The 23,381-nt window shown below is 46.5% G+C and overlaps 2 protein-coding genes across 3 annotated transcripts in view; both read left to right on the forward strand.

Annotated features, from left to right (window-relative positions):
* LOC132909972 (vacuolar protein sorting-associated protein 28 homolog) overlaps positions 1-23,381 on the forward strand; it is a 103,997-nt gene that overhangs the window by 219 nt on the left and 80,397 nt on the right. The gene's annotated exons all lie outside the window — the stretch shown is intronic.
* LOC132909936 (signal-induced proliferation-associated 1-like protein 1) lies at positions 18-23,259 on the forward strand. Of its 2 annotated transcripts, XM_060965168.1 has the most exons (14): positions 18-567; positions 16,402-16,648; positions 16,759-17,271; positions 17,351-17,599; positions 17,681-18,079; positions 18,180-18,391; positions 18,476-18,717; positions 18,789-18,895; positions 19,035-19,269; positions 19,387-19,761; positions 19,902-20,168; positions 20,249-21,799; positions 21,943-22,137; positions 22,302-23,259. In XM_060965168.1, exons 2-14 carry the CDS (start codon positions 16,411-16,413, stop codon positions 22,501-22,503), a joined length of 4,785 nt encoding a protein of 1,594 aa, XP_060821151.1. In that variant the 5' UTR covers positions 18-567; positions 16,402-16,410; the 3' UTR covers positions 22,504-23,259. The 2 variants fall into 2 exon arrangements, with proteins under 2 accessions (XP_060821151.1, XP_060821152.1); XM_060965169.1 differs by lacking the exon at positions 21,943-22,137.

Below are 23,381 nucleotides of genomic sequence, written 5' to 3' on the forward strand. Positions count from 1 at the left end.
GTGAAAATCCAGTCAAACAAGGGAGCAGTTTATTGCGTTGCACTTGGAGTAGTAAGGAAACTGATCAAGAAAAGGAATTTCTCGGTATATGTATTCGGAACGACGACAACAACGACGACGACGACGAGGACGACGACGACGTATCGGCAGCACATTGTTGGATCGCTACCCTGGAGGGAATCGAGTTTCAATCTCGAATCGATGGATTTTGAAACTCAACCGACCAAACTTATATATAGTACGAGCGATTGTGCCTTGCGAAGTAACCACTTTGCATCAGGCAAAAATATATCGTGAATTCGTACAACGTGTTTGATAACAATACATCTGATTGATTGTTGATCGTTGGATCGGAATCCAGTGATATGTGTGAAGAGAACCGAAGCCAGGAAGGGACGCGGAGATAGGAAACGTGCGTGCTGGATGAGTGGTGTGTCAGTGGGAACGATTTCGTTTATTTTGTGTCGATAAAAAGATTCGGAAGCCGCTATATTGGAGAAGAAGCGAGAAAGCGGCGTGCCGCTCTTCTGTGTACCGCGGCAAAGGCGATCGTCGCAGCCCGAAAATGTAAGTTCTCTCTGAATCAGTAGATTACTACAGTTCTAGAACGAATATTCGTTCCCGTTGCATTTCGAACGTCCGGTAAGTGAAACTGTACTTGTGATACGTTTCTAAGAACGAAGTCATCGCGATACGATACGTTATACGTAGGATATATACACGCTCGAGTGTAAATCTTTGCTAGAGATTTAAAACCGTTTGCCACAAATACGATTTTCCGGAAGATGAACGTTTTGTGAAAGAACTATCTCCTGCTGCGAAACGCTAATTCATATTCCGCAAGAAAGTTGGGTTAATGTCGAGGAATACCGGTAGGTGAAGGTCACCGTTGTTCACTGGACGCCAATACCGTAGTACCAGTGAATTCGTGGCGCTGCAACACATACATACATACATACATACATACATACATACATACATAAATACGTACATACGTACGTACGTAACTACATCATATATGTATATATGTATGTAGATATATGTAGTGTAGACTTTCTGCTCATCGAATAGCGATTTGTCATTTAAATTTTTATAGTGTACTATATATTTTTTTCTTTTGCCATTCGCAGAGACTTATTGAAAAAACGAAGTGTGTATTTCTTCACGTAACTTGGTTTTTCCAATGCGTAGTCTGAACTACGATTCTTAACTCTTTTCAGTCTCCAATCCTCCTACTTTTTATTTTCAAAGTGTTTCTTCTATGATCGCATATATGTACATACATTCGTAACCAATGTATTTCATTCTGTGAATGTGAGTGTGTAGGGTAATTTTTCACGATTATTATACGGATTCGTCGTTTCATTGACTTGAAATGGAATATTCACAGGCGTAATGCGATTCGATCGACCACCCACGTGTCTGCGAAATAGCGTTAACGAATTCATTCTTGTTTAACATTTTAACAGAATAGATTAATCAAGATAAACGATTTCGTATTTTTGTCACGATTGGCGCAACATCGCTGATCGAATATACTTCTAATACATGTATATTTATACTGGTTGGAGTCGCAAATAATTTACCATCCAGTACCTTTTACGATCAATATGTATCTTTACAAAAAAGTAGTGAAAACGAACGTATCCCAATGTAGCCATTCCAGGGAGAGAAACGTTTGCGCGTAGCGTATAATGTTATTGTATTCCCAGCACGTATAGGCAATGGGAGTTCGTTATTACGCCTACTTCCGGTGGTCAGTTCATGGCGTGGACTCGCTCAAGCTTTAACGGGCTGCTCGAATATTTCAAGTATACATATATTTCTCTCGAGATTGAATGTTTAAACGTGTTCCATGCGTTTCTTTAACATATACGCCAAAAAATAACTGAAAAAATACCTACACTTGTGTCGATTTAAACCGTATTCTAGACTCTGCGTACCTGTATAGAAATTTCCGGATGCTTAGAAACACGGACGAGAAAAAATATTATACCTGAACCGAATGATTCGTGTGAAAGGCACAACCTACTATTTGAAAATACCGAAGAAGAACGGCAATCCCAGATGGAATTTTAGAACAGCTGCAGGCGCATACCTAAGCCATACCCAGCCAGACTTGCCTCAGGTCTACAGATATAATACGCTCGTAAAGTCGATCCCTCGTCCTGACTCGACTCAATTTGACTCCGATCGAAATTGATAGACAAAAATTACTCTGCTTTTGCTCAGATTGTAATCGAAGTAGAACTTCTTTAAAAACATTTTCCCCGCTAACTCGTACAATATCAACAACTTTCTAAACTCCTCACCACAGAAGAGGAAAATCTTTCCGTTTACCGGTAGATGATTTTACTCGATCCAGTTGTTTAAAATCATCATGCCCGAGATGTTTGTTTGTCGAATGCTGCAACACAGTCCCATTACTACTATGTCCACGAGACACAGAGAAGAAGCGGAATGTTAGCGAGTAAACGTGTTTTTCCTGAACGACCTATATCGTGGATCGCCTAGGGCCTAGACTGTTTCCTGCAGCAATAACCTTCCCACTAGAGTCGAATATATCGTCGGTGATCGTATGCCGGTGTTGGGTTGACAGGATACAGGTTCTTTAAAAGTAATCAAAGGCAATTAATTAAAGCCGGATGCGTCGATTGACCTCTGAATAAGTTTGCCAGGGTTCGAGCACCGGAGATTTGGCCCTTTCGTTCCAACTTTCGAGCTTGTTCTTCGTTGTCGTCGGTCACTGAAAGCGATCATGTTCGATTTAAATGTGTCCACAAACTCATTTCATATCGAAGATCGAAGAAATTGTATATAATCGTTGTAGCAGATACAAAACACCAATCGTAAGGTCGTAAGTACAACTAAGCGTAAAAACAAGATAAAAATAAATCTCGTTTTTTCACAACACTGCCTGCCGCCATCTTTCGATCTATTTACATTTCTATTTCAAATTGTGGAAAAGAGGGAAAATTAAAATAGAAAAAAAAAAAGAAATACAAATTGAAATCGAAATAAGGCAACGAATGGGTCGAATATCCACGTGACAAAATTCTCGTAAATGATGGTCGTTGGAATTTCAGGTCGTCGAGGGGAGCGAACTCTACCTACCTATAGACGATAGAGCATATGCTAAGTGGTACATGTAAAATAAAAAGTATTGAAATAGCGAAAGGACAAGCTAGAGCAGCCCAGCTCGTAGGCTGAACGATATGCGACGCGTGGATCGATAATTGTGACGAAATATATAGAATTTGGTGGAAACAACGGAACGAGCGATTCTCGCTCGGAAAAATCGAACACGAACGCAATACCTATGCACATATGTATATACTGTTATATCACAGCGTGCGACTAACTGTAAAAACATCGAACAAGGTAGTAGATGAACGTCTAGCTACTTACGAGCAGCGTTGTCACCAGTGCGTACGCTCAAGTACGCTGCGTCGGAAAAGCACCGTCACCTGACACGCGAGCGACCACGAGACCCCTTGCCGAGAAGTTTGCTTCTCTCTGCTAGGAATAGCGGCGCACCATCTCATTCACCGACGCTCGTTTTACTTGTTTTATAATTTGCAAGTGCTCCTTTGTCTCGCACCTAGAGCATTATATATCTGTATAATTCCGAAATAGAATCGAAACGATCTATGCCATCTTATAAAGTTTAGCATCTCGAATACGTTCAGAATCGCCCTACAATTTACAACGGCGAAGCTTTTGTCACACGATTCGGTAAAGTCGCCTGATTTTATTTTGGCTTTCGTAAACGCGTGCTTTCACGATCCTTTCGTCGAAATACGCGTAACTCGCGCGCTAATCCGTTACGAAAGTAACCGTGTCTTGGAAGAAACGTTCCACTTGTCTTTTTACGGAGGTGCGAATAAAACGCACGCGTAGCATAGTAGTACGTAGCGGTTTCGATGATTTCGAAGCGACTCAACTTCCCGTTCGGGAACGCAAGTTCTCTCGCGTCGCGCGACAGCTTTCGAAGCGATTCCAACTGTTCGGCTCGACGATGCTAATTTTTTTTTCGTCGTCGCGCGTCAATTTTGCTCGCGTTCAAATTCGAGAGCGATTCGCGTTTAAGGACGGTGCCGTATTAGGTCAGTAACATTCGGGTGTTTCTCCTCGGTGCGGTGGAACGAAGAATAATAATAAGAGGAATCCAGCAGCCTTCTCCTTCCTCCTTATCCTCGATTCTCTCAGTTGGGTTAGGCTTGCCCCGAGTGACTCTTCGAAGTAACGGCATCTCGGACGGCATCCTCTTCCTTCTCGTTCGACTTTGCGCCTCCGAATACTCTCAACGTTCGCATTCACCGACAACAAGCTCCCCTCCGCCTTTCTCTTTTTTTTTTTCTTCTTCTTCTGCTCCTCCTTTCCTTTTTCTACTCACTGGCACGCACGCACGTTGCGTTACGCGTCAAGGGACGTGCTTGCTGGTGGATCGTGGATGCATCTGAGAATCTCTTTCCGGCTGTGAAAGTTTCTTCCCTTGGATACGCAATGTCTGCACCTATGAAATACTTTATCGATAAGAGACGTTTGCGCGTAAAATACGTGAACGCATCAAATCGATTTCCTATCGTTCTCGATCACCCGATGACGCAACACTTCAAGATGAGTAATCGCCTCTCTGCCGGTGACTATTGGTCTCGTGGTAGCATTCTTGACGTAGGTAATCGGTAAGGAAGTTTACGTCGAACTTCGACTACCGATAATCCGTTCCACGAAAATCAACTCGAACGGCGACCAGCGGTCAAACGAAACGGCATTCGAACCTTACGTTTGTTCGTACAAACAAATTGTCGAAGCACGCGTTGCGTCGACGAGTAGTTGACGTTTTAGCGTTATATATCTATCTACGCGTTGAAACGCGTCATTTCTCGGGTTTCTTCGGCTGATGCCAGGAAATCTATGTAGCGAAGAAATCGTAGAAACGAGACGTTTCGCAAATCGGCTTCACCGCGCGTCCCGTTTCAATTTTCTGGGTCATGGTGCGAGCACAGTGCTCTTTCTCGGCCTTTCTATTTCGGTGCACTCGACTCCTCGTCGTCCAGCTTGTCTTCGCGTCATGCGTTAACCTCGCGCGAACAGAAACATCAGATTTTTGTATTTTCAATTCGCTCGGTCGCCAGAGGAGTATCTTCTCGCGAACAATTTCGATGAATATCCGAAGGCTATGCATTTCTTCGTGATCCTACGACTCTGAACAGGTGGCGCGCAATTCGAAATTCCGTTGAAATCGAATCGAGTCGATCGGTTAGTCCAAAGAAGAATGGCGAATCGAGTGAAATCTCGGATCACACTACTCGACCGTAGTTCGATCGACACGATGAATGAACAGTTGCACGTGCGTTCCTTGTTAGAATGTGACGAACGCGGGCCAACTGTTGGCGAGAAACGCGGTTTTGAGAAACGTCCGTTAGATTCCAGGGGTGAGAATCGCGTGATATTCAAGCAAGGTACACCCGTGACGAGATATCGAGGCGGCGATGGCTTTCACTGAGCGCGACTGTCCTAGAAGATAAAACGGCACGAAACGTAGTACCGCGACAGTATGCCTATACCTAACCTTACGACAGTTCGCTGCGATTCAATTTTACGAAACTCGCCTTACATCGAGATTCACGAAGAAACGAAAATTTTCGGCAACGTGTCCAGATAAAAATCGGCACTTGCGGACGACGACAGTGGAAAAGGGAAAGTCGAGAAAGACGAAACGCAAACGACTCCTTGCTTTTCATGATTCGAGTTATTACGCTATCTCTTGTAATTCTCGTTCCCGCTTTCACCGTTTTCGCGGAAACAGCCGATCCCAAGGAACACATGGACAATACGTAGTTTGCGCGTAAATCGTAGTCTTTGTAATCGTTCATCGTTAAAGTAGAAAGCAAATTTACGAACGAACTTTGGATACTTTTTACTGGAAAGTTGGAGATCGGAAAACCCAAGTGTACGGCGATGCATAATAAAAGGAAGTAATAGAACGCGAATAGATTCCGATACGAATTGCGCGAAGCGGCCGATGTTACGCGATCTTGGTTGCATCGAGTACCGGACACGAATCGTTACGCGTCGAACCTTTCGTCGTTCCAGCGGTGCTCAAGAAGATCGCTTCCAACCGATAACGAAGCTGGTTGCCCTGCCAGCGGAACGCCTATGAATAAGTCGGTTTCCTTGCGTAACGCATCCTCGGACATGCCGCGCCGCGATCCTCTTCCTTCGTCTTTCGTTGATATTTTCTCGTAGTACTCGGAAACGTCCCACGTTCAAAAAAAGAGAAACGGTTCCTTTCTCGTCGCTCGTCATCCACTGCCTCTTTCTTTCGTATTGACGCGCGGACAACTCATATCGTCAGTCGTCGTATATACAGTGTAGCGCCATATCAAGGCGTTGTTCGTCGTCCTTGCCATCGTGTCCTTTCTTCCTTCTTTTTCTTCTTCTTCACAAACAAATACACAAGACGGTTCATCATTGGGCTTTCGTGATCCATTAAGCTACATATTATGTAGCGCGCCGAGGCCCGCTGTGAGAGTAAAGCAGGCTGCGACTCGGTCAAGCTCAATTCCTATTCTTCGAATAATCGTTTTACGGGAAAAAGAAATTCTTGTTCGAATAGAAATCGCATTGAGTAAGCTACGTCGTTGATTAAACGGGCGCGCGGGGGTTAGGTAGGTTAGGCAACTATGGAAGAACGGGTGAAGGAGGAGAGAGCGAGCCGAGGGGCGGAGGGAGTGTAGGGGAGGACTTCCGGTGCTCAGGGCCGTACCTCGCCCTCAGCGTTTATTCTCGACTCCCTTTCTCCGGGCAGTACAAAGGACTCTCTCCGATCGTCTCGAGAAGCGTCGCATCATCGCTAAACGTGTCTCGAAAGGAATCGCCTTTAGTTTTTCGAAGAAAAAAAGGAAGAAACCATTCATCGACCAGATGAGATAAACATGCGTGCTTCTCTGTATTTCTAATATCTTCGATATTTTACGTTTTACGTAAGTGCGAGGTTATGCGTTACAATACGTAGCGGAAGCAGGATAATTTTCAAGCCGGTTGCGTTCAATGCCGTAAGTAGATTTCGTTTGGAATCTCTCGTCTAGATTAGGTTCGAGGGACCATTCGATGATATAGCGTTACGTATCCAATGGATATAAAACGGAGAGCGATCGTAAATCATAGTCTGTGAAAAAGGCATCTGATACTAGCGCGGCAGCGGCTCCGCGTTCGACTAGCATTAATCGTAATTAGAACTCGAGAAGCGTTAAAGCAGCAGTCGGTGTGTGTCGCATCGATCTCACGATTTACATCACTCCGCATACAATGCAAGTACGAAGTTTTCTTTATTTTTCGAACAATAGTTTCTTCTCCGATGCTCGCCGCAGTGTATTCAAACATGTACTCCTTTGTCTGTCATAGACGAATCCTTTGCTTCTTTTCCTCGTCCAAATATCGGTAAACTCATTTGCTCGTATCGTACGTATAGTACGATAAGGAGCTATCGTACATTTCGAATAGCGGCTTCTCGTTCAAACGAAAAGCTCGAATACGTTCAAGTTGAAATAAACAGAGACTCGTGCGACGTCGCGTCCGCCTTTTCAGACATCGAGCATGCCTTTGTTTCTCAGCGGGAGCCCGTTACCTTCTTCTTTTCCCATTCCCGTTTTCTTAGATTCCAGATCGCACTTGCCACCCCATCGACGTGATTTCTTCCCGGTTAAACGTTGAACTATTTCGCGCTCTTCGTATCGATAGCCATCGAAAAAATATGGAAACTGAGAAATATACCAAACACGATAGATTGCCTGCGCGTGTTTATTGGCTCTCCATCGTCCTTCCATCGGCTATTAGGCAACTTACAATTATCGGCGTTATTCGTTTAAAGTTTCAAAGTTTTAAAATGATTCTCGTAAGACGATATTAGTTGCGCGTAGATATCGACGCGAGATACCTTTCGTAGGATGGATTTTCCAAGGCAGAGAAGAGAAACGCTGCACGTTTTCTTTTGGCGGGTCATTGACGAATGAACGTTCCGCTCCCGAAAAACGATCGTACCACGGAAACGAGGGTAACGACCGAACGAACGAACCGAATGGCTGTGTATTCTCAGGCGAGTTACACTCACCGCGTGCGGACTCGTTGCGTGGACGGCTGCCAACTTCTCTTCACGATTCTCGATTCCATCGCGAAGGGTCAACGATCGAACGCGCCTTGTATTTCGCAGCGAGAAAGAAATCTATCGAACGCGATTTATCGAAACGAATGGCCTCCGATTACGTTTCGAGTCGGACCGTAACCGAGTACGAAAACACGTGTGGCTCGCATCTCGTATGTATCGTTCGCATCTTTCCAAACTCGATCGCGTCTCGTGTGGTCGCATTCGAACTCGACGTTGGCCCGAAATATCATATTATTTTTATCGCAAACAATGCACAACAATCATCGCGATACGAACGTACATATTTATAGATCGTTCGTTAAAAATCACGTATCCGAACCACGACGGTGCCCAACGAACAGGCTCGTAGTACGGGACCGGTCTTTTAATTCTTTCTTTTTCTCGGTCGCTCTCTCACTCAATAAACGCCCTCCGTACTCCTGAACGCGCTTACGGACGTACTCGTACTCATTGGCATAGGCCGCTGCTTTAAGAGCAACGCTGTGCCACAAAACGTCCTGTCGCGTCGGTGGACGACGTAAGTACGCGATCAATGAAACTGGCAATGAAATATCGCGTAATTATTCGTTCAAAATCAATGAATGGAACAGCGTATATCTTCGTGAGCGTATATTATGTCTGCGTTATATTTACGAAGTAAAGTTTGCTCGTGAAAAAAAAGGAAAATAGAAAAGCAATTGAAACGAGACAAATGGGCGGAAGGAAGAAAACAAAAGGGTCAGGAGGTTGAAATTGAAATCGAAAACGCAGAGAGAAATCGTGGCATATGCCAGAACCTCCTGCAGTGGAACGAGAGAATGAACGCCGAGGATCAGCTTTGCGATCGCCATATGTTCTTTCGGGTATCTTTGATTCGCTAGGATCGATTAACGAACGTACTAATTCACCGTGGGACGTATCAGTAGAAATTCGTCGCACTTTTTACAACGCAAACGCAAACTTTTCCACGTTTTTTCCGGCGTTTTACCGTTCAAGTTGATCGTGTTCGATTTTGACGAGTTGTTCAAAAATAGAATATATCTGAAAAACTGGCGCGCTTGGTGCAGAGATCTCACGAGTTCCTCTTTAAAATTCTACTTTCCGATTCGCGTATAATCGTATCGTGCCCTAACCGAATTACATTCTTCGTTCTACGATAGAGTTCAGGTTTACCACTTTTGCCGATGCACACGTGTAACCCTACGCGCGTTCTAGACATCAAACGCGCAACCTGCGATCGGTGTTCTAGGACCGCTCGCGCCTATTTACTAGCCTATCTATTAAAGGAATCGTGGAATGCCTGATTGAAATGTGCTGTCGATGCGTTTCTCTTTCGTGATCGCGAAATCATCGATTGAATGATCGGTGTTGGCGCGCGTGGGCCATTCCTGCGGAACCGTGCCGTTTGCGTGATATCGCGCTCGATCACCGAGATACGAAAAATGTGGTGCTGAGATAACAGGAACCAATAAGTACGTATAACGTGCTCTTTGTTCGCCATATCTCTGCCGTTCTTTTTTCTTTTTGTTCCACCGGCCACAGCGATCTATCACGAATATTCGGCCGCGTTCTTCCGTGAAACCGCGAACGTACCAAGCCAGCGCACATTCTCCTTAGCCAAAGCGGACCGATCGCTTATCTCGAAAACTCGCGCAAAATCTTAGGATAGGCTAGAAGGAGAAAGAAAGGTAAAAACGTTTGAAGGAAACGAGGAAACGATGCGTGCGAACGATGCAAGCTCGATAAATTTCGTATCATGCTTAGCATCAACTTGGTCATTATTTTTAGTCGATTAATCGTTCCAGCCGCGTTTCATTCCCCTCTTTTTCGTTCGAGTACGAAGAAAAAGGAAGTCGTTGACCCGATACGTCAGCCTTGCGTAACAAAAGCTTTACACACGTGACCCGTACGTTAATCTTCGTATGTACGCATGCCGACCGATACCAGAGGAAAAGAAAGAAAGTGACGACAAATGCGTCTGTGGGAGCCTGATCGGGCCTGTGCTACAAAACCGATAAATGTGATACGGACGAACAAGACGAAGTACCGAAAATTTTTCCAGCCCGTTTCGTCTTTCGTCGTGTCTTTTACCTCCTGGGAGATCCGCAATCCCCTTTAGCTTCACGTTGTCCTGCGTTACAACTCGTTGAACCTCCTACGTTGTTCCAAAAAAAGAAAACGGTCTACCATCACGTGTTGCTCGCCTACGCATATACTATGTACATAGATTCGTTAAATTCTTCTACCGGATTAAGAGACGCTTCGACCAAACGTACGAAACAATTAGCATCTCGTTTATATAAATACGTCGACTCTGTGAAAACGTTAGACGAAAGAGTCGCGTTGTCCGTGACGTAACCAGTATACACGGTTACGTAGTATTCTATTGACATTACCGATGATGGTACAAGATCAAGATCAAGATCAGGCAAAGGCAGGGACGAAGGGGAGGGGTGTCGTGCATTACCTCTATCCCTACCGTACCTACCCCTTGGTCGAAACACGTTCGAACACGTTGATACACGACGTAACATTCATTCGCGATCTTACCGTTGTCAACCGTAGATACTCTCTTGTTCGCCGGTGGGTCAGTCGAGTGACAGAGTTGGTGTAAAGCGGTGGCGATTTATGATTCGGGGAGATATCGATGCCGATTAAGATTAAGATCGTGGACAGCTTACTGGAGGCGATGATACGACTCACGCCGTCCCCGAAGAAGAAAAGCGAGATAGATTACACGAAAGCGAGCAGAACCGTCGTCGAAAACGCCCGAAGGAAGAAAACATGTACAGAGGCTGTATGCGAAGCGTGGGAATATTTGGAAAAGACACAGGTATAATGCCGCGGGATGTTTTCAAATTTTGCAATTAACGCAAATAAGCGCGTGTACGTGCAATTCCAAGTGCGATTATTGGCAATTCGAAAAAATAAACGGATACGAGGATAAATAGGCGCGCAAGGGCGGTTCGATGGCAGAGTACTCCGGACGCGCGTTACATAAGAAATACCGACGTTTGAAACGGGGTTTGTGTTAGGCCATACATATACAGTTATATAGGTAATCGGGAGAGAGAGGGAGAGAGAGAATAGTTGGAAAGGAACAAGGATCGCTTTGAGACTCGAACCGCGTCGCTCGGCATACGTATATTCCGACTGACTGCTCTTACTGCTCTTAACCATCGGATGGGATGACTCACGAGCCGAGGAGAAGAAACTGCCCGCCTCCGACCAGATCCCGCATTCCTCCTCGATTGTCCCAATTTGAAAGAGCGCATTCCTGAAAGCTTACTAGCGCGGGTCGCTGCAGGACGCACCGACGTATCCCATCTTCTTCTTCTCTTCTTTATTCCAACGTCGTTGAAGAATCTCGAATCTATCGGCATTGCGATATTCGTCTCGACATGTCAATTCGCATCGACGCGATATATATGCGGAGCACACATTCGTTGTCTCGACGACGATACGATATTACCGTAGTAAGATCGTAGGGAATTTCGCTAACTCGGCCAACGTAGAGTGGAACGCAAAGTCGCGCCGATTTATATGGAAACATGTGGTCACCATGCGCGTTTGGTAGCTCGCGAGAGAGCTTCCCCTAGCGAGAGCGCAGTCCCGTCTCTCGATTAACCAACAAAAAAGCGTGTAATCGCTCGGCTGGGGACCATGCGCATCCACGCAGACCTCCTTCGCGTAACTTACGCCGTGGGGATCTTCCTTCGTTGTGGTAAACGCGTTTATCGAAAACGCTGAAACGCAAGATAGTTTGCCACGCGATTTTCCATGCGTCGTCGCATAAATAACCACGTATACGTATATACCGTATACCGCCCGTATTTCCACTCGTTCGGCGCAAGACGATCGACAAAGACGATCGACAAAGACAAACCGAGAGAAGACCGACCGGTCGCAAGTTCGTTGTCCCGACTTCCTTTTTCCTTCTCCCTCTTTCCTCTTTCCTCCCTTCTTTTCGGTTCTGCGCCCCTGTCTCGATTTCTTCCTCTGCAAATGTTACACGTAGATACGGCCACGACGGAATTTCACCGACGCAGTCCATCGTTCCTGACTCTGTCAAACTCTGTACAAGTACGTATCCCGATTGATAGCTCCGCTCGTACGAACGAGCACAAGTCGCGTCCCGTCGGAATTATCAACGCGCCAAGTTTGCTTCGAAATGTACTTAATCGATAAAGGCACATGCTCACGATACCTGCTCATAGCATTCGCCGTTAACATTTCGAGGACCGTATGCTCTGACAAACAGAAATCAGCCTGAATTACCGCATATTTTTGGAGTGATCGAGAAGATTCAAAAGGTCGCTCGGGAAGTTCGTTCCGATTTACATTTCGACTCGATATACGACCATTGAATTATATAGGTGCCATTTTGTTCCACAACTTTTCTCCATTTTCCACGCAACTTGAATATTCCATCCTTCCAGAACCTCTTAGGTATCTCGGCAAGGAACTTTCCAATATGATTTTTTATGTCGATCAGATTCCTTATAAATCGGAATGATCTTTCCGAGCAGCATTTAACAGGCATAATATTCTATTAAAAATCAACGAGCACATTTAACGATACTTCTAGTAACGTTTTTTAGCGTGATATGCTTGAAAGCAATTTGTCCGATGGAGAGGTACTGAGCAAAATTTATTATTTTATTAAATTCCTTAAAAATCGGAACGAACTTTCCGAGCGATTAATATTATATCTAATATATTGATAACAGTTTCGTATTACTCAAGCATGTGATATGAAAACACGTTCGTAAGATTTTCATAGGATACCGTATAAGGTATGTAAGATACGAATTCGTATTTCGTAAGTGTTAAGGTTCCTTTGTCGTTGCTTGCAATTGTGCGCGTGACTTCAAAAAGGGGACCGGATTCGAAACGAAAATTTTCAGCAAGCGATGCGCGTGCGGCGGTAATGGTGATAGACTAGCATCGATTCGAACTTGGAACGCTGGCCTCGGCTATGAAACTAGAATCGCGTCGCAGCCGAATGACGCGAGCGGAGGGAGGCAGTAAGTAGATAGTAGGCCGTTATCTCGCAGAAGCCGCACCACTTTCTTTCAATGAATTCGCAGTCAATGAATTCGCACGATTAAAATAGATAATTACCCGTTCGTTGCGTACAAGCTAGTTGCATACGGTTGCATCGCAGTTGCAATCAACGGGCGGAAACCAGTAGAAAAACCAGTATTTTACCATGGTAATGGCGCTCGATGTTATTACAATCTCTCGCCAGCAACCTCGTTTACGATCCCAGAAAGGGGCGAAATAATATTCTATCTAGCGTGGCTTTATACGGCCGTGCATTTACGCTCGAGGGATTCGTGAAAAATGCGTGCGATTCCTTTCCGCAACCAACGTCTGACGGAAAACTCGCTTAACAGGGAACAGCGATTGTTGTGAAAAAAGGCAATTGTTTCTTGGTTCTCGTTCCCAGAGAAGAGCCATTTGCCATTATCGCGAAGCTCGATTAAATATTTCCAAGAGCTTTGTACCGCTGGCGATGGTACGCGTGGTTAATCATCTGGGACTCGCAGAAGGGAGCCGACGTCGCGTCACCTCTGATCGTAGGAATCGAGAACCGAAGAAAATTCGTGGACGCAATTTCCACCGTACGGATCTCGGGGAAAACTTTAAAGAGGAAAGGAAAGATGAAACCTGTAAAGCGTGTGCGCGCATTCTTCGCGCGCGACACAACAGCTTCGCGATACGCTCTCGTAGACCGCACGAAGAATGCCAAGCCAATTTACATAACTAGTTCGGATGATCGGCGTCCGTTTCGCGCAACACCTAGTCGAATCTACTACTACGTTATACACGCGTGTACACGGCTACACCCGCGTTTTTATTCGTATTTTTAAGTCGCGTGCCGTCGCTCGCCTAATTCTCCTACAACGTCGTAACATAACGCATCGTATTTTCGTTCGCAGGCGCAAGAGAGCGCCTTCAAATCTCACCAGCATGATGGTATCGTGTAACATATCTAATACGTGTGGCCGGTGTGTATCGCAGCCGCCTGCGATATCATTTCAACGTTATCGCAAGAAAGATAAGCTGGTCGACGAAAAATTGTAACGTTTATCGGACGAAATCGTAGTCCCTTTCATCGTGGCTTCGTAACTGTCGTAATAACGTTTCCGGGAATTGCGTTACGGGAAGAAACACGCGCGAATATCTTTTCTCGAGACCGATTACGACAGACCAGATATTATTGGCCTGCTCCACTTTTTTTCCTTCGATCGTGTTTCCTCGTTACGGGGAAAATATCGTTGCTCGTTGATCGTTTCGGCCGATGAAAAACGAGAGCAACGACAGAACGGTGGAAGTAAAGCTCGTTAGGTGTATTGCTTTTTTACAGCGTTGGACAAAAATTCGCGTCAACGATATACCTGTGTCAAGGAGTCGCGGAGGTTCGGTCAGCGCGGTTTCGATTTACGTTCTTACGATCACACGTACGCGAACATCGTGTCACGGATAGATTCGACGATACAGCCGCGATGAACGATGGTTCTGCGGTTACACGCAACTCGAACGTTCCCACAACGCAACGCGTGTACGTAAAAGTCGTCGTACAGGTTCTTCGGTGCGCCTTCGATGATTTCTGTCTCGTCTTTAACGACACGACCCTGGTCGACGAACGTCCAGCAATTCGATACTCGAACCGACGCGACACGCCGTTCCGTTCGTCGTTCTACGACGTGTTACGCATGGCAGAATGTTTACGAAGCGACCAAGATAGAGAAAGCTTTGCATCGCGATTTTGGAGAATCAGAGCGAAGGAACCTTTCGAACGAAAAAAACGAAAATGTTAGCTTCCGACACGGACTGGCCTGTGCCGACATCCGGCGACGACAACGTCGTCACACGGTTGACAGGATTCTGAATTCCGTCCTCTTCTACTTGTCTCGCTTTCGTCATCGTTCGCAGGTTCTTCGGAAGTACATACATATTTACTCGCACGCGTTTTCCCCATATATACGTACGCTTTTTCGATTTATTAATTCAAAGCGTATGCACACGAGCAATCGCAACAGTAACGAGGAGCGGCGTGGTTAATATCTCATCGGCCGAACAAATCACGTAGAATTCTGAGAACTTTCGCACGGTGTATAATCTCGTTGGAAAAACACGGAGAAGCATAGGCGCACGCGCTTGCCTACGAGATCCGACGACGAATCAACGTTTCACGGTCGCGATCGCCGCGTAAATGCCATTCGCTCCGATTTTAAAAACGCTAGACGGGACGAGACGACGGCGACGAAGCACCGAGGCGAAACGGAACCGACGAGGACGAATGAGAGAACGCATGGAATGCAACAGGCCACCGGGACAACCGGCGACGATGATCGTTTGCGCCAAATACCTTGAAACCACCTCGATCATCGTCGCTCCGTTAGCGCGCGTCGCGGTTTCTTCCTCCGCGGATCCTCGTTCGTATTTGATCGTTCTTGATATCTGAATCAGTGGCCTTCGCTCCGCTAAGCGTTCGTGGCGTTGCGTGGCGCTCGAGATCCAAAGAGGGACGTGGGTGAAACGCGCGTGCGCGTCATCGATTAATCCTGGTTTCGATCGTTCGTAGCGTACAAACTACGAGATACCGGTTCTTTGACAATGGAAAATCGCCCATTCATCGAACACATCTCGCAGTGCTGAACAACAGCGGCACGCCCGGTTGTAAGTACGCGTCGTGATTCACCGACTGTCACGATTCTCCCTTTCCGCGCGCACTCTTGAAACCACGTTGTTATCAGCGTGCAAATACTAGAAAATACTACAGCTATACCTGTGCATAGATTTCATCAACGTGAGAACCTCGTGGTGAAAAAGATAAGGAAGTAGCTCGAGCTGGAGAACGACGATTCTGAGTGGCAGCGATTTATCGGATTCGATCGGAGACTTGGTCACGGGAATAATTTCCATCGCACGTACTTGCACTCGTAGCTACCGTTTTCTTCGCAAAAAAAAAAAAAAAAGAAAAACTAGCAAAATACGAAACCCACGAGACACGGTCTAGATGCGTAGGCGCGTGCTCGCGTAGAACGTGCACGCGTAAGTAGGAATCTAATTAACCGTCCTACTTTGCGTCGCGGTTCGTCCTCGCGTAAACCACGCGCACGGAACGATTTCCACGAAGATCCGGAAGATATTTACTTACTTTCGGTCTAACGATTTCGCCCTCTTTCGTCAAACACCATTCTGAACGCTATTTTACGCTTTCGGTCGATCGTTGTTGACAGAATGAAGAGATGATCGCAAGCCTACCGATACACAGCGGCGGCGTCGGCGGTGGAGGAGGAGGAGGAGGAGGAGGTGGAGGTGGAGGAGGCGGAGGTGGCGGAGGTAGCAGCAGTGGGCCGAGTAACCGCGTGGGTCGTGGTCTGGCTCTTCATAGATCAAATTCGAGTTTAGAGCTTCCTCACAGTCCAACGGATCCTGGGTCTCGCGTACCGGAAACTCCCCTGAGGAGGGAGTATGGATCTCACGGTAAGTGGCGCGTACGGCGTTACTGCGTAAACTAAAGGAACAAAGATTTCGATAAAAACCGATTCTGCGTGGTTGAACCGTGAGTTAAAAGTTGAGGACTTCACTCGCAGGAAGCATCGATGTAGTGGCTCAATCGGTAACGGTCGGAGAGAATTTGTTCGCGATGCTTCAAGACTTGAGGCCGTCGACGTCGGTGCCGACGGCGACTACCCCCCAGGCATCGGATCAACGGTGTTCGGTTGGCATGGAGTACCTGAGACGCGTGCCAGACGGGCAAATGGTCGTCGACACGGACGAAGTCTGCGGCCCGACCGGTAACTCCAGTCCCAAGTTACGATTGAAGCTGCAGAGATTGTGGGGTGCGAAAGCTCAGTCCCGGCCCATGGAGGAGAGCTGCAGCAGCCCTGTCGGTGTTTCAGCCGACGTGGAGGAAAGGCACAGAAGGCGAGCATTCGCTCACTACGATTGTCAGTCGCTCACCGCGAATCTCGGCTACGCAGCCAAGCTGAGAGGTATTCTGCTCGCCAGAAGAAGGAACACGGCGACTGGCGCCTCAGCCGCGAGTTCCTTCAGAGCGTCGACTCCCGACGAGGCGCCGGAAGAGGACGCCGGTGATGGGAGAGGTAGGCAACAGCCCAAAACTAGATCATACGCGATCGGATAACGCAATCGTTCGAGTCAACTTCTGACTTTTCCGCGTAGGTAACAATTTACTGGAATCGTGTCCCTTCTTCCGAAACGAAATCGGCGGCGAGGGAGAACGGGAGGTGGGCCTTACTCGATCCTCTCCAGGCAATGGAGTTCACAGACCATCTTTATCGTACGGTGTCGCGGTTTTGGAACCAGCGCCCGGCGAAACATCCTGGAAGCATAGTTGTCCCCTGCAGAAACGGCCGCTACCTATCGAGAGCATCGACGAGGGTGCTCATTATTACAGACGGTATTTTCTCGGTAAGCGTGAGAGGCGCGACAAACGATCGATTCGCGATTTACGATCAACGAGTAACGACGACATCGACGTGATTTGCTCAGGTCGAGACCATCAGAATTGGTTCGGTATGGACGAACAGCTGGGTCCAGTTGCCATCAGCATTCGAAAGGACGCCAATCAGTATAGAATAATAGTTCGTACTTCTGAGTTGTTGACGCTTCGCGGTTCGGTCCCGGAAGAAGCTCTCGGTGGTATAAGGCCACAGGGCAGGTTACCGACCCGAGAATTGCTGGAGTTAGTCGCGCCGGAGGTTCAACTCGGTTGCCTCCGTTTAGGAACTCCTACGGCCGAGGAAGCTTTGGCTAGATTGGACGAACAGGGACTTTCTAACAAATACAAAGTGGGCGTTCTTTACTGCAGATCCGGTCAAAGAACTGAAGAAGAAATGTACAACAATCAGCACGCCGGACCTGCTTTTCTCGAGTTTCTCGACACTATCGGTGAGACCGAATCCACGCAAAAATCTTCTTTTCTTTCTTCGTTTCGTCGTATCGTAATTCGACGTATTTACGCGTGTGTTACGTTGCATGTGTACGATAGGTCAAAGAATCAGGCTGCGAGGATTCGAAGGGTATAAGGCCGGTTTAGACACGAGAACCGATTCGACCGGCACCCACGCAGTCGCCGCGACCTATAGAGGGGCGGAAGTAACTTTTCACGTATCAACGATGCTACCCTTTACGCCGAATAACAGACAACAGCTGCTCAGGAAGAGGCACATTGGGAACGATATAGTCACGATCGTTTTTCAGGTAAGCTATATTCGCTTGCGTGACGCGGGCATCGATCGTCCAACCATACTCTGTGTGATATGTGTGTGTTGTTCGGTATGATAGGAACCTGGTGCGTTACCATTCAGCCCGCGAAGAATACGCTCGCAATTTCAACACGTTTTCATCGTGGTCAGAGCGGTTGACCCATGTTCCGACAACACTCAGTACAAGGTAGCCGTTTCGAGGAGCAAAGAAGTACCAATTTTCGGGCCACCAGTTCCTCAGGGTGCCACGTTCGCCAAGGGAAAAGCGTTCGCCGACTTCATCTTGGCTAAAGTGATCAACGCGGAAAATGCCGCGCACAGGTAGCAAACGATATTACGCATTACGTTGCAAGATAGCGACGCAAACTTTTCGTAATTATCCTTTTCCGTAGATCCGAGAAATTTGCCACCATGGCGACTAGGACGAGGCAAGAGTACTTGAAGGACCTCGCTAGCAACTATTCTTCTACCACGATGGTCGACACCGGGCAAAAATTTTGTAAGTTGTTTTCTCATCGTACGATTTCCATCTTAATCTTGACCTTCGCCTTGACCTCGACCTCAGCCTCAACTCCGATAACCCCAACCTCGACTTCGTCCTTTCGAACGAACAATCCACGACTTATGTTTTCGTACAGCTATGCTGTCGTTCAGCAGTAAGAAGAAAACGGCCGTACGTCCGAGACTATCATGCGACGCTTTGCAGCGTGGCGCGATATGCTGGCAGGTGATACTGGAAGATAGCAATCAGAACACGGATTCCTATCTAGGAATAAGCGTGGATACGATCGTCCTGATCGAGGAACACTCTAGACAGATCGTATTTGTCACTCCATGCGCCAGCGTACTCGGATGGCATGCTCAAACAAACAGGTACCGGTTTTTTAGTTTCTCGATTCAGCACGATGCACTTGTACGTAAAATGCGTACGACGCGATGCGTGCGGAACGAAACTACGTTTCGTATCCTAATTCGTTCGCTGTGTTACAGCTTGAGATTGTACTATCATCAGGGGGAATGTATTACGATTCATGTGCGAGGCGATTATGGGGAAAGGGACGAATTAATGGAGATAGTGGCACGTTTGCGAGCAGTAACTCCAGGATCCCCGGCCACGGAACTCTCTTTGAAGAGAAACAGCCTGGGACAGTTGGGTTTTCACGTTCAACCGGACGGTGTGGTGACGCAAGTCGAAAGTCTGGGACTCTCTTGGCAAGCGGGATTAAGACAAGGGTCTAGGCTCGTCGAAATCTGCAAAGTAGCCGTGTCCACATTGAGTCACGATCAAATGGTCGACTTGTTAAAAACGAGCGCTCAGGTCACTGTGACCGTGATACCGCCCAACACCGACGGTAATCCTAGGAGGTAAGAGACACGAGATTCTTTCCTGTATTCGTCGATGTATCATTTTCTCGCCCCTTTCTTGTCTTGCCCCTTATTTTCCTTCGTCGCGACTTCTGTCATTCGTTGTTTTCTTTTCTTTTTTCGTTTGCTACGAAAAACAGAGGATGTACGTTGCAAAACTGCCAGTATTTGTCAACGAACTACGAAGGTGACTACGAGAATGTAACCAGTCCCGATAATACGCCGACTCAGCAGACAGCCATGTCTCATCAGAGACGTTACGAGCGATCCTTCAGTCCGCCACGATCGAGCAACAGTTCTGGCTATGGGACAGGATCTAGTTCTAGGTCGTTCAACGATCCACGCTTCCCCATGGAGGGTACAATGACCAGTAGTAGTAGCGGACATAGCAGCAACGACGATCGTTGGTAAGAATAATATAGCCGTGAGTTTAAATAGGGCGAGTATTAGTTTAAAACTAGACATCTTCCCCGTTTCTTGTGGTCAGGTACGAGCTTTTGGAGCCTCAAGATCAAGAGGGCACAGGGTATCGTACTAGTACCGGTACTCCTCCACCACCCCTTCCAGCCAGACAATCCTTCCAGATGATCGCTTCGAAGTCTTCGTCCCAGAGGAAAGACAAGGAATCGCATTATGCGAGTAGCAAACAATTTTCAGAGAATTCGAAGCATCATCACGGTCAGCAACAGCAGGATCATTATGCGAAAGATGGCAATTACGCGTCATCGAAAACGGTGCAGGCTGATAACAACGCGAGACACGATAGTTATCAAAGGCAATTGGATAACGTTCATCGTTCCAGTCAGGATCACGTTTCCTCGAGTTACGTGAAGCTTCAAAAAGAAAAGTATGAGATTAGCAAGCAAGAAAATCTGTACGCCTCTCAAAGGGAACTTCAGAAAAACGATATGCACTACGTTACTCACCAAAAGTTGAACTCGTCGAATTCTTTACCTTTAGCGCAGAACGCATCTTATAGCCTCCCAAAGTCTAGTAGTAATAACAATCTTGGATCTAGATGTAACGAGTACGAGCAGCAGCAACAACACGACGGAAAATTGGAAAGAAATTCTAAATACGATGCGCAAGACGAAAAGGTGCTGCTGCTGGATCGGACGTCGTCCAAGTACGAGCAAGACGCGAGAGCCCATGAGAAGAGAACAGCGACGATCAATTACGAATATCCCGAAGAGATATACGAGAGACGAAACAGCAAGTACGATATGGATATCGGCAAGTATGAGATTGAATGTCAACATGGCGTTACCGAAAGGAAGCACGGCGGCAGCGGTAGCGGTGATAGCGTGGAACAAAATCGAGAATCCATTAGATACGAATTACCGCACGAATTTAAAGTCGGGGAAAAAGTCACATGTCTAAAAACTAGCATCAGCGAGAGGCCGGTCCCTCACAAGATAAACGTCGAGTATCGTCAAACGAAAGACTTTGCCGCGAGTCTTCCACCGGAAGTTAGAATTGGCGATACCGGTGGTAATTGCCTAGAGGTGGCTACTCTACCCAGCGAGGACGAACTATCGAACGGATCTGGAAGCGTATCACCTCGACTGAGAAGAGCAACGAACAAACATCGACCCGGAAATCTGACCCCTTCGAGCGGTGGTTCGAGGAATCAGAGTCCCAGACCGAAAAGTGCAGGAGTGCGAAATTCTCATAGAAATTCCGCGAATTTAACCTCGAGCACTCTTCAAGAGGATCTCATGAAGCTGATCAACCCCGATTACATGGCCGACGATGATCAAATAACGAACAATAACGTAACCGGAAACGCACTCATCACCAATCATAATTCGAACAAGATCAACAACAATATACTCGAGATTCAAAACAGGTGTAGATCGAGAGAAAATTTATGCGGCAATGGCGGCAATGCGTTGACCGTTCTACCAACGAACAGCCAAGAGAACGGAACCGGATCCGAAGTAATTCTAACGATGGCTAGACCGGCCACGGTCATTTCGAACGCAAGCACCGCGTCCAGTCCTGCGCCGAGCGAGAACAAGTTGTCGAAGGAAGAGAGGTAAGCACTGCTCATCGGTATACTACCCTACCGTACAATATCGTAACATACTGTACCGTACAGATACGATAGATCTTCGACCTTCGCTTTTCTACATTATAGAGTACACTATGTGTGTGTGTGTCTGTAATCTCTGAGTTTAGATTGTCACCGCGTGTTACCAAACCTCCCCATTCGATTTCCAAAGCATCGACCAACTTGACGTCCGTCAAAGACGCGAAAAATCATAACGATACGGACGTGGATCGTTGGCAAAATCACCACGTGGATTCTAGATCAAAGCAGCACGCCCAAGAGTGGTCCGACGACAGACTTATCGATGGATGCAATACCATCGCGTAAGTTTAGCGACGCGACGTTCAATCTCGTATGCGCTACACGATATACGATGTATATTAATCGCCAATCATTTTTCCTTCAAATTCTCTTTCTCTTTCTTTTCTCTCGAATCTACTACTCGACACGCTTGTTCCAATCAACCACCGCTTTTTCTATGTTTCAGAAATTCCGTGTCGGATTTGCAGTCCCATCTGTCTACGCTCGAACTAAGAGTAGCCAGAGAGACACGCCGAAGGCTTTCCCTGGAAGACGAGGTGCGTCGTTTGCGAGACGAAAATCGACGTCTACAGGATGAAAGCCACGCGGCTGCGCAACAGCTTCGACGTTTCACCGAATGGTTCTTTCAAACGATAGACCACCAATAATTCCAAAATAACGAAATTCGAATATCTTCGTTCGAAGACAGTCGCGTCCAAACGATCGTTTGTTCTTTTCTTCTCTTTTTTTTTTTTCTCTCGTTTTTCTACGATCGTGCTGCGAAGTCACACGATCACCCTTTTGTAACACCAGTATTATGCTAGTTTTGCGTTTCTCCGGATTTAAAGATTAAAGGGCGCGAATCAAAGGCGTACATCGTTCACGATATTGCGAGCACCGTACTCATGGTTAGTCTGTATCATAGATTTAGTTTTAGATAGTTATAAGGGTACAAAGTAAGTTACCATCAGATTGCGCTCTATCCAACTTCGATCGAACGTTTATAACTAAGAGCTAGCGCGTAGATAAGAGATAGTAGCAGCGGTTTTAGACACCGCGTGCACTCGGAGTAACGTTGCTTCGTTCGCGATGTGCGTTAATCACGATTACGTGTGTTACTTTGAAACGACCAAATATTCCTAGCTGTGTAAGAATCATCTTAATTCATTCGTAATTTATTACGTATTTTTTGTATCATCGTTAAGATTAAGGAATCATTTCCGTGCGTGTTCAAAAGTTGAAAAACATTCCTTGTTCACGAAACGCTATGTCGATCGTTTGCCTTGTTTTACCGAGGCTTATGCGTACGTTTGTCGCCAAGACGTTTATATATTCTTCGCAAAGACAAAAAGACACGGCCCGTCGACGAGCAGTTTGTAAAAAACGATGAGACCAATCAATAATAAAAAGAAATGCACACCTCACTTAGAGGATCGTTTATTTTTTACGAATACAAACATACACGATAAATCAAGATGGAATCGTTTCGAAACCTCGAGGAAGAAGATCGTAAGGTGGAAAGAGGAGAGGGGAATGGCAAGACGTG

This window comes from Bombus pascuorum, chromosome 8, assembly GCF_905332965.1.
Source record: "Bombus pascuorum chromosome 8, iyBomPasc1.1, whole genome shotgun sequence".
NCBI lineage: Eukaryota > Metazoa > Arthropoda > Insecta > Hymenoptera > Apidae > Bombus > Bombus pascuorum.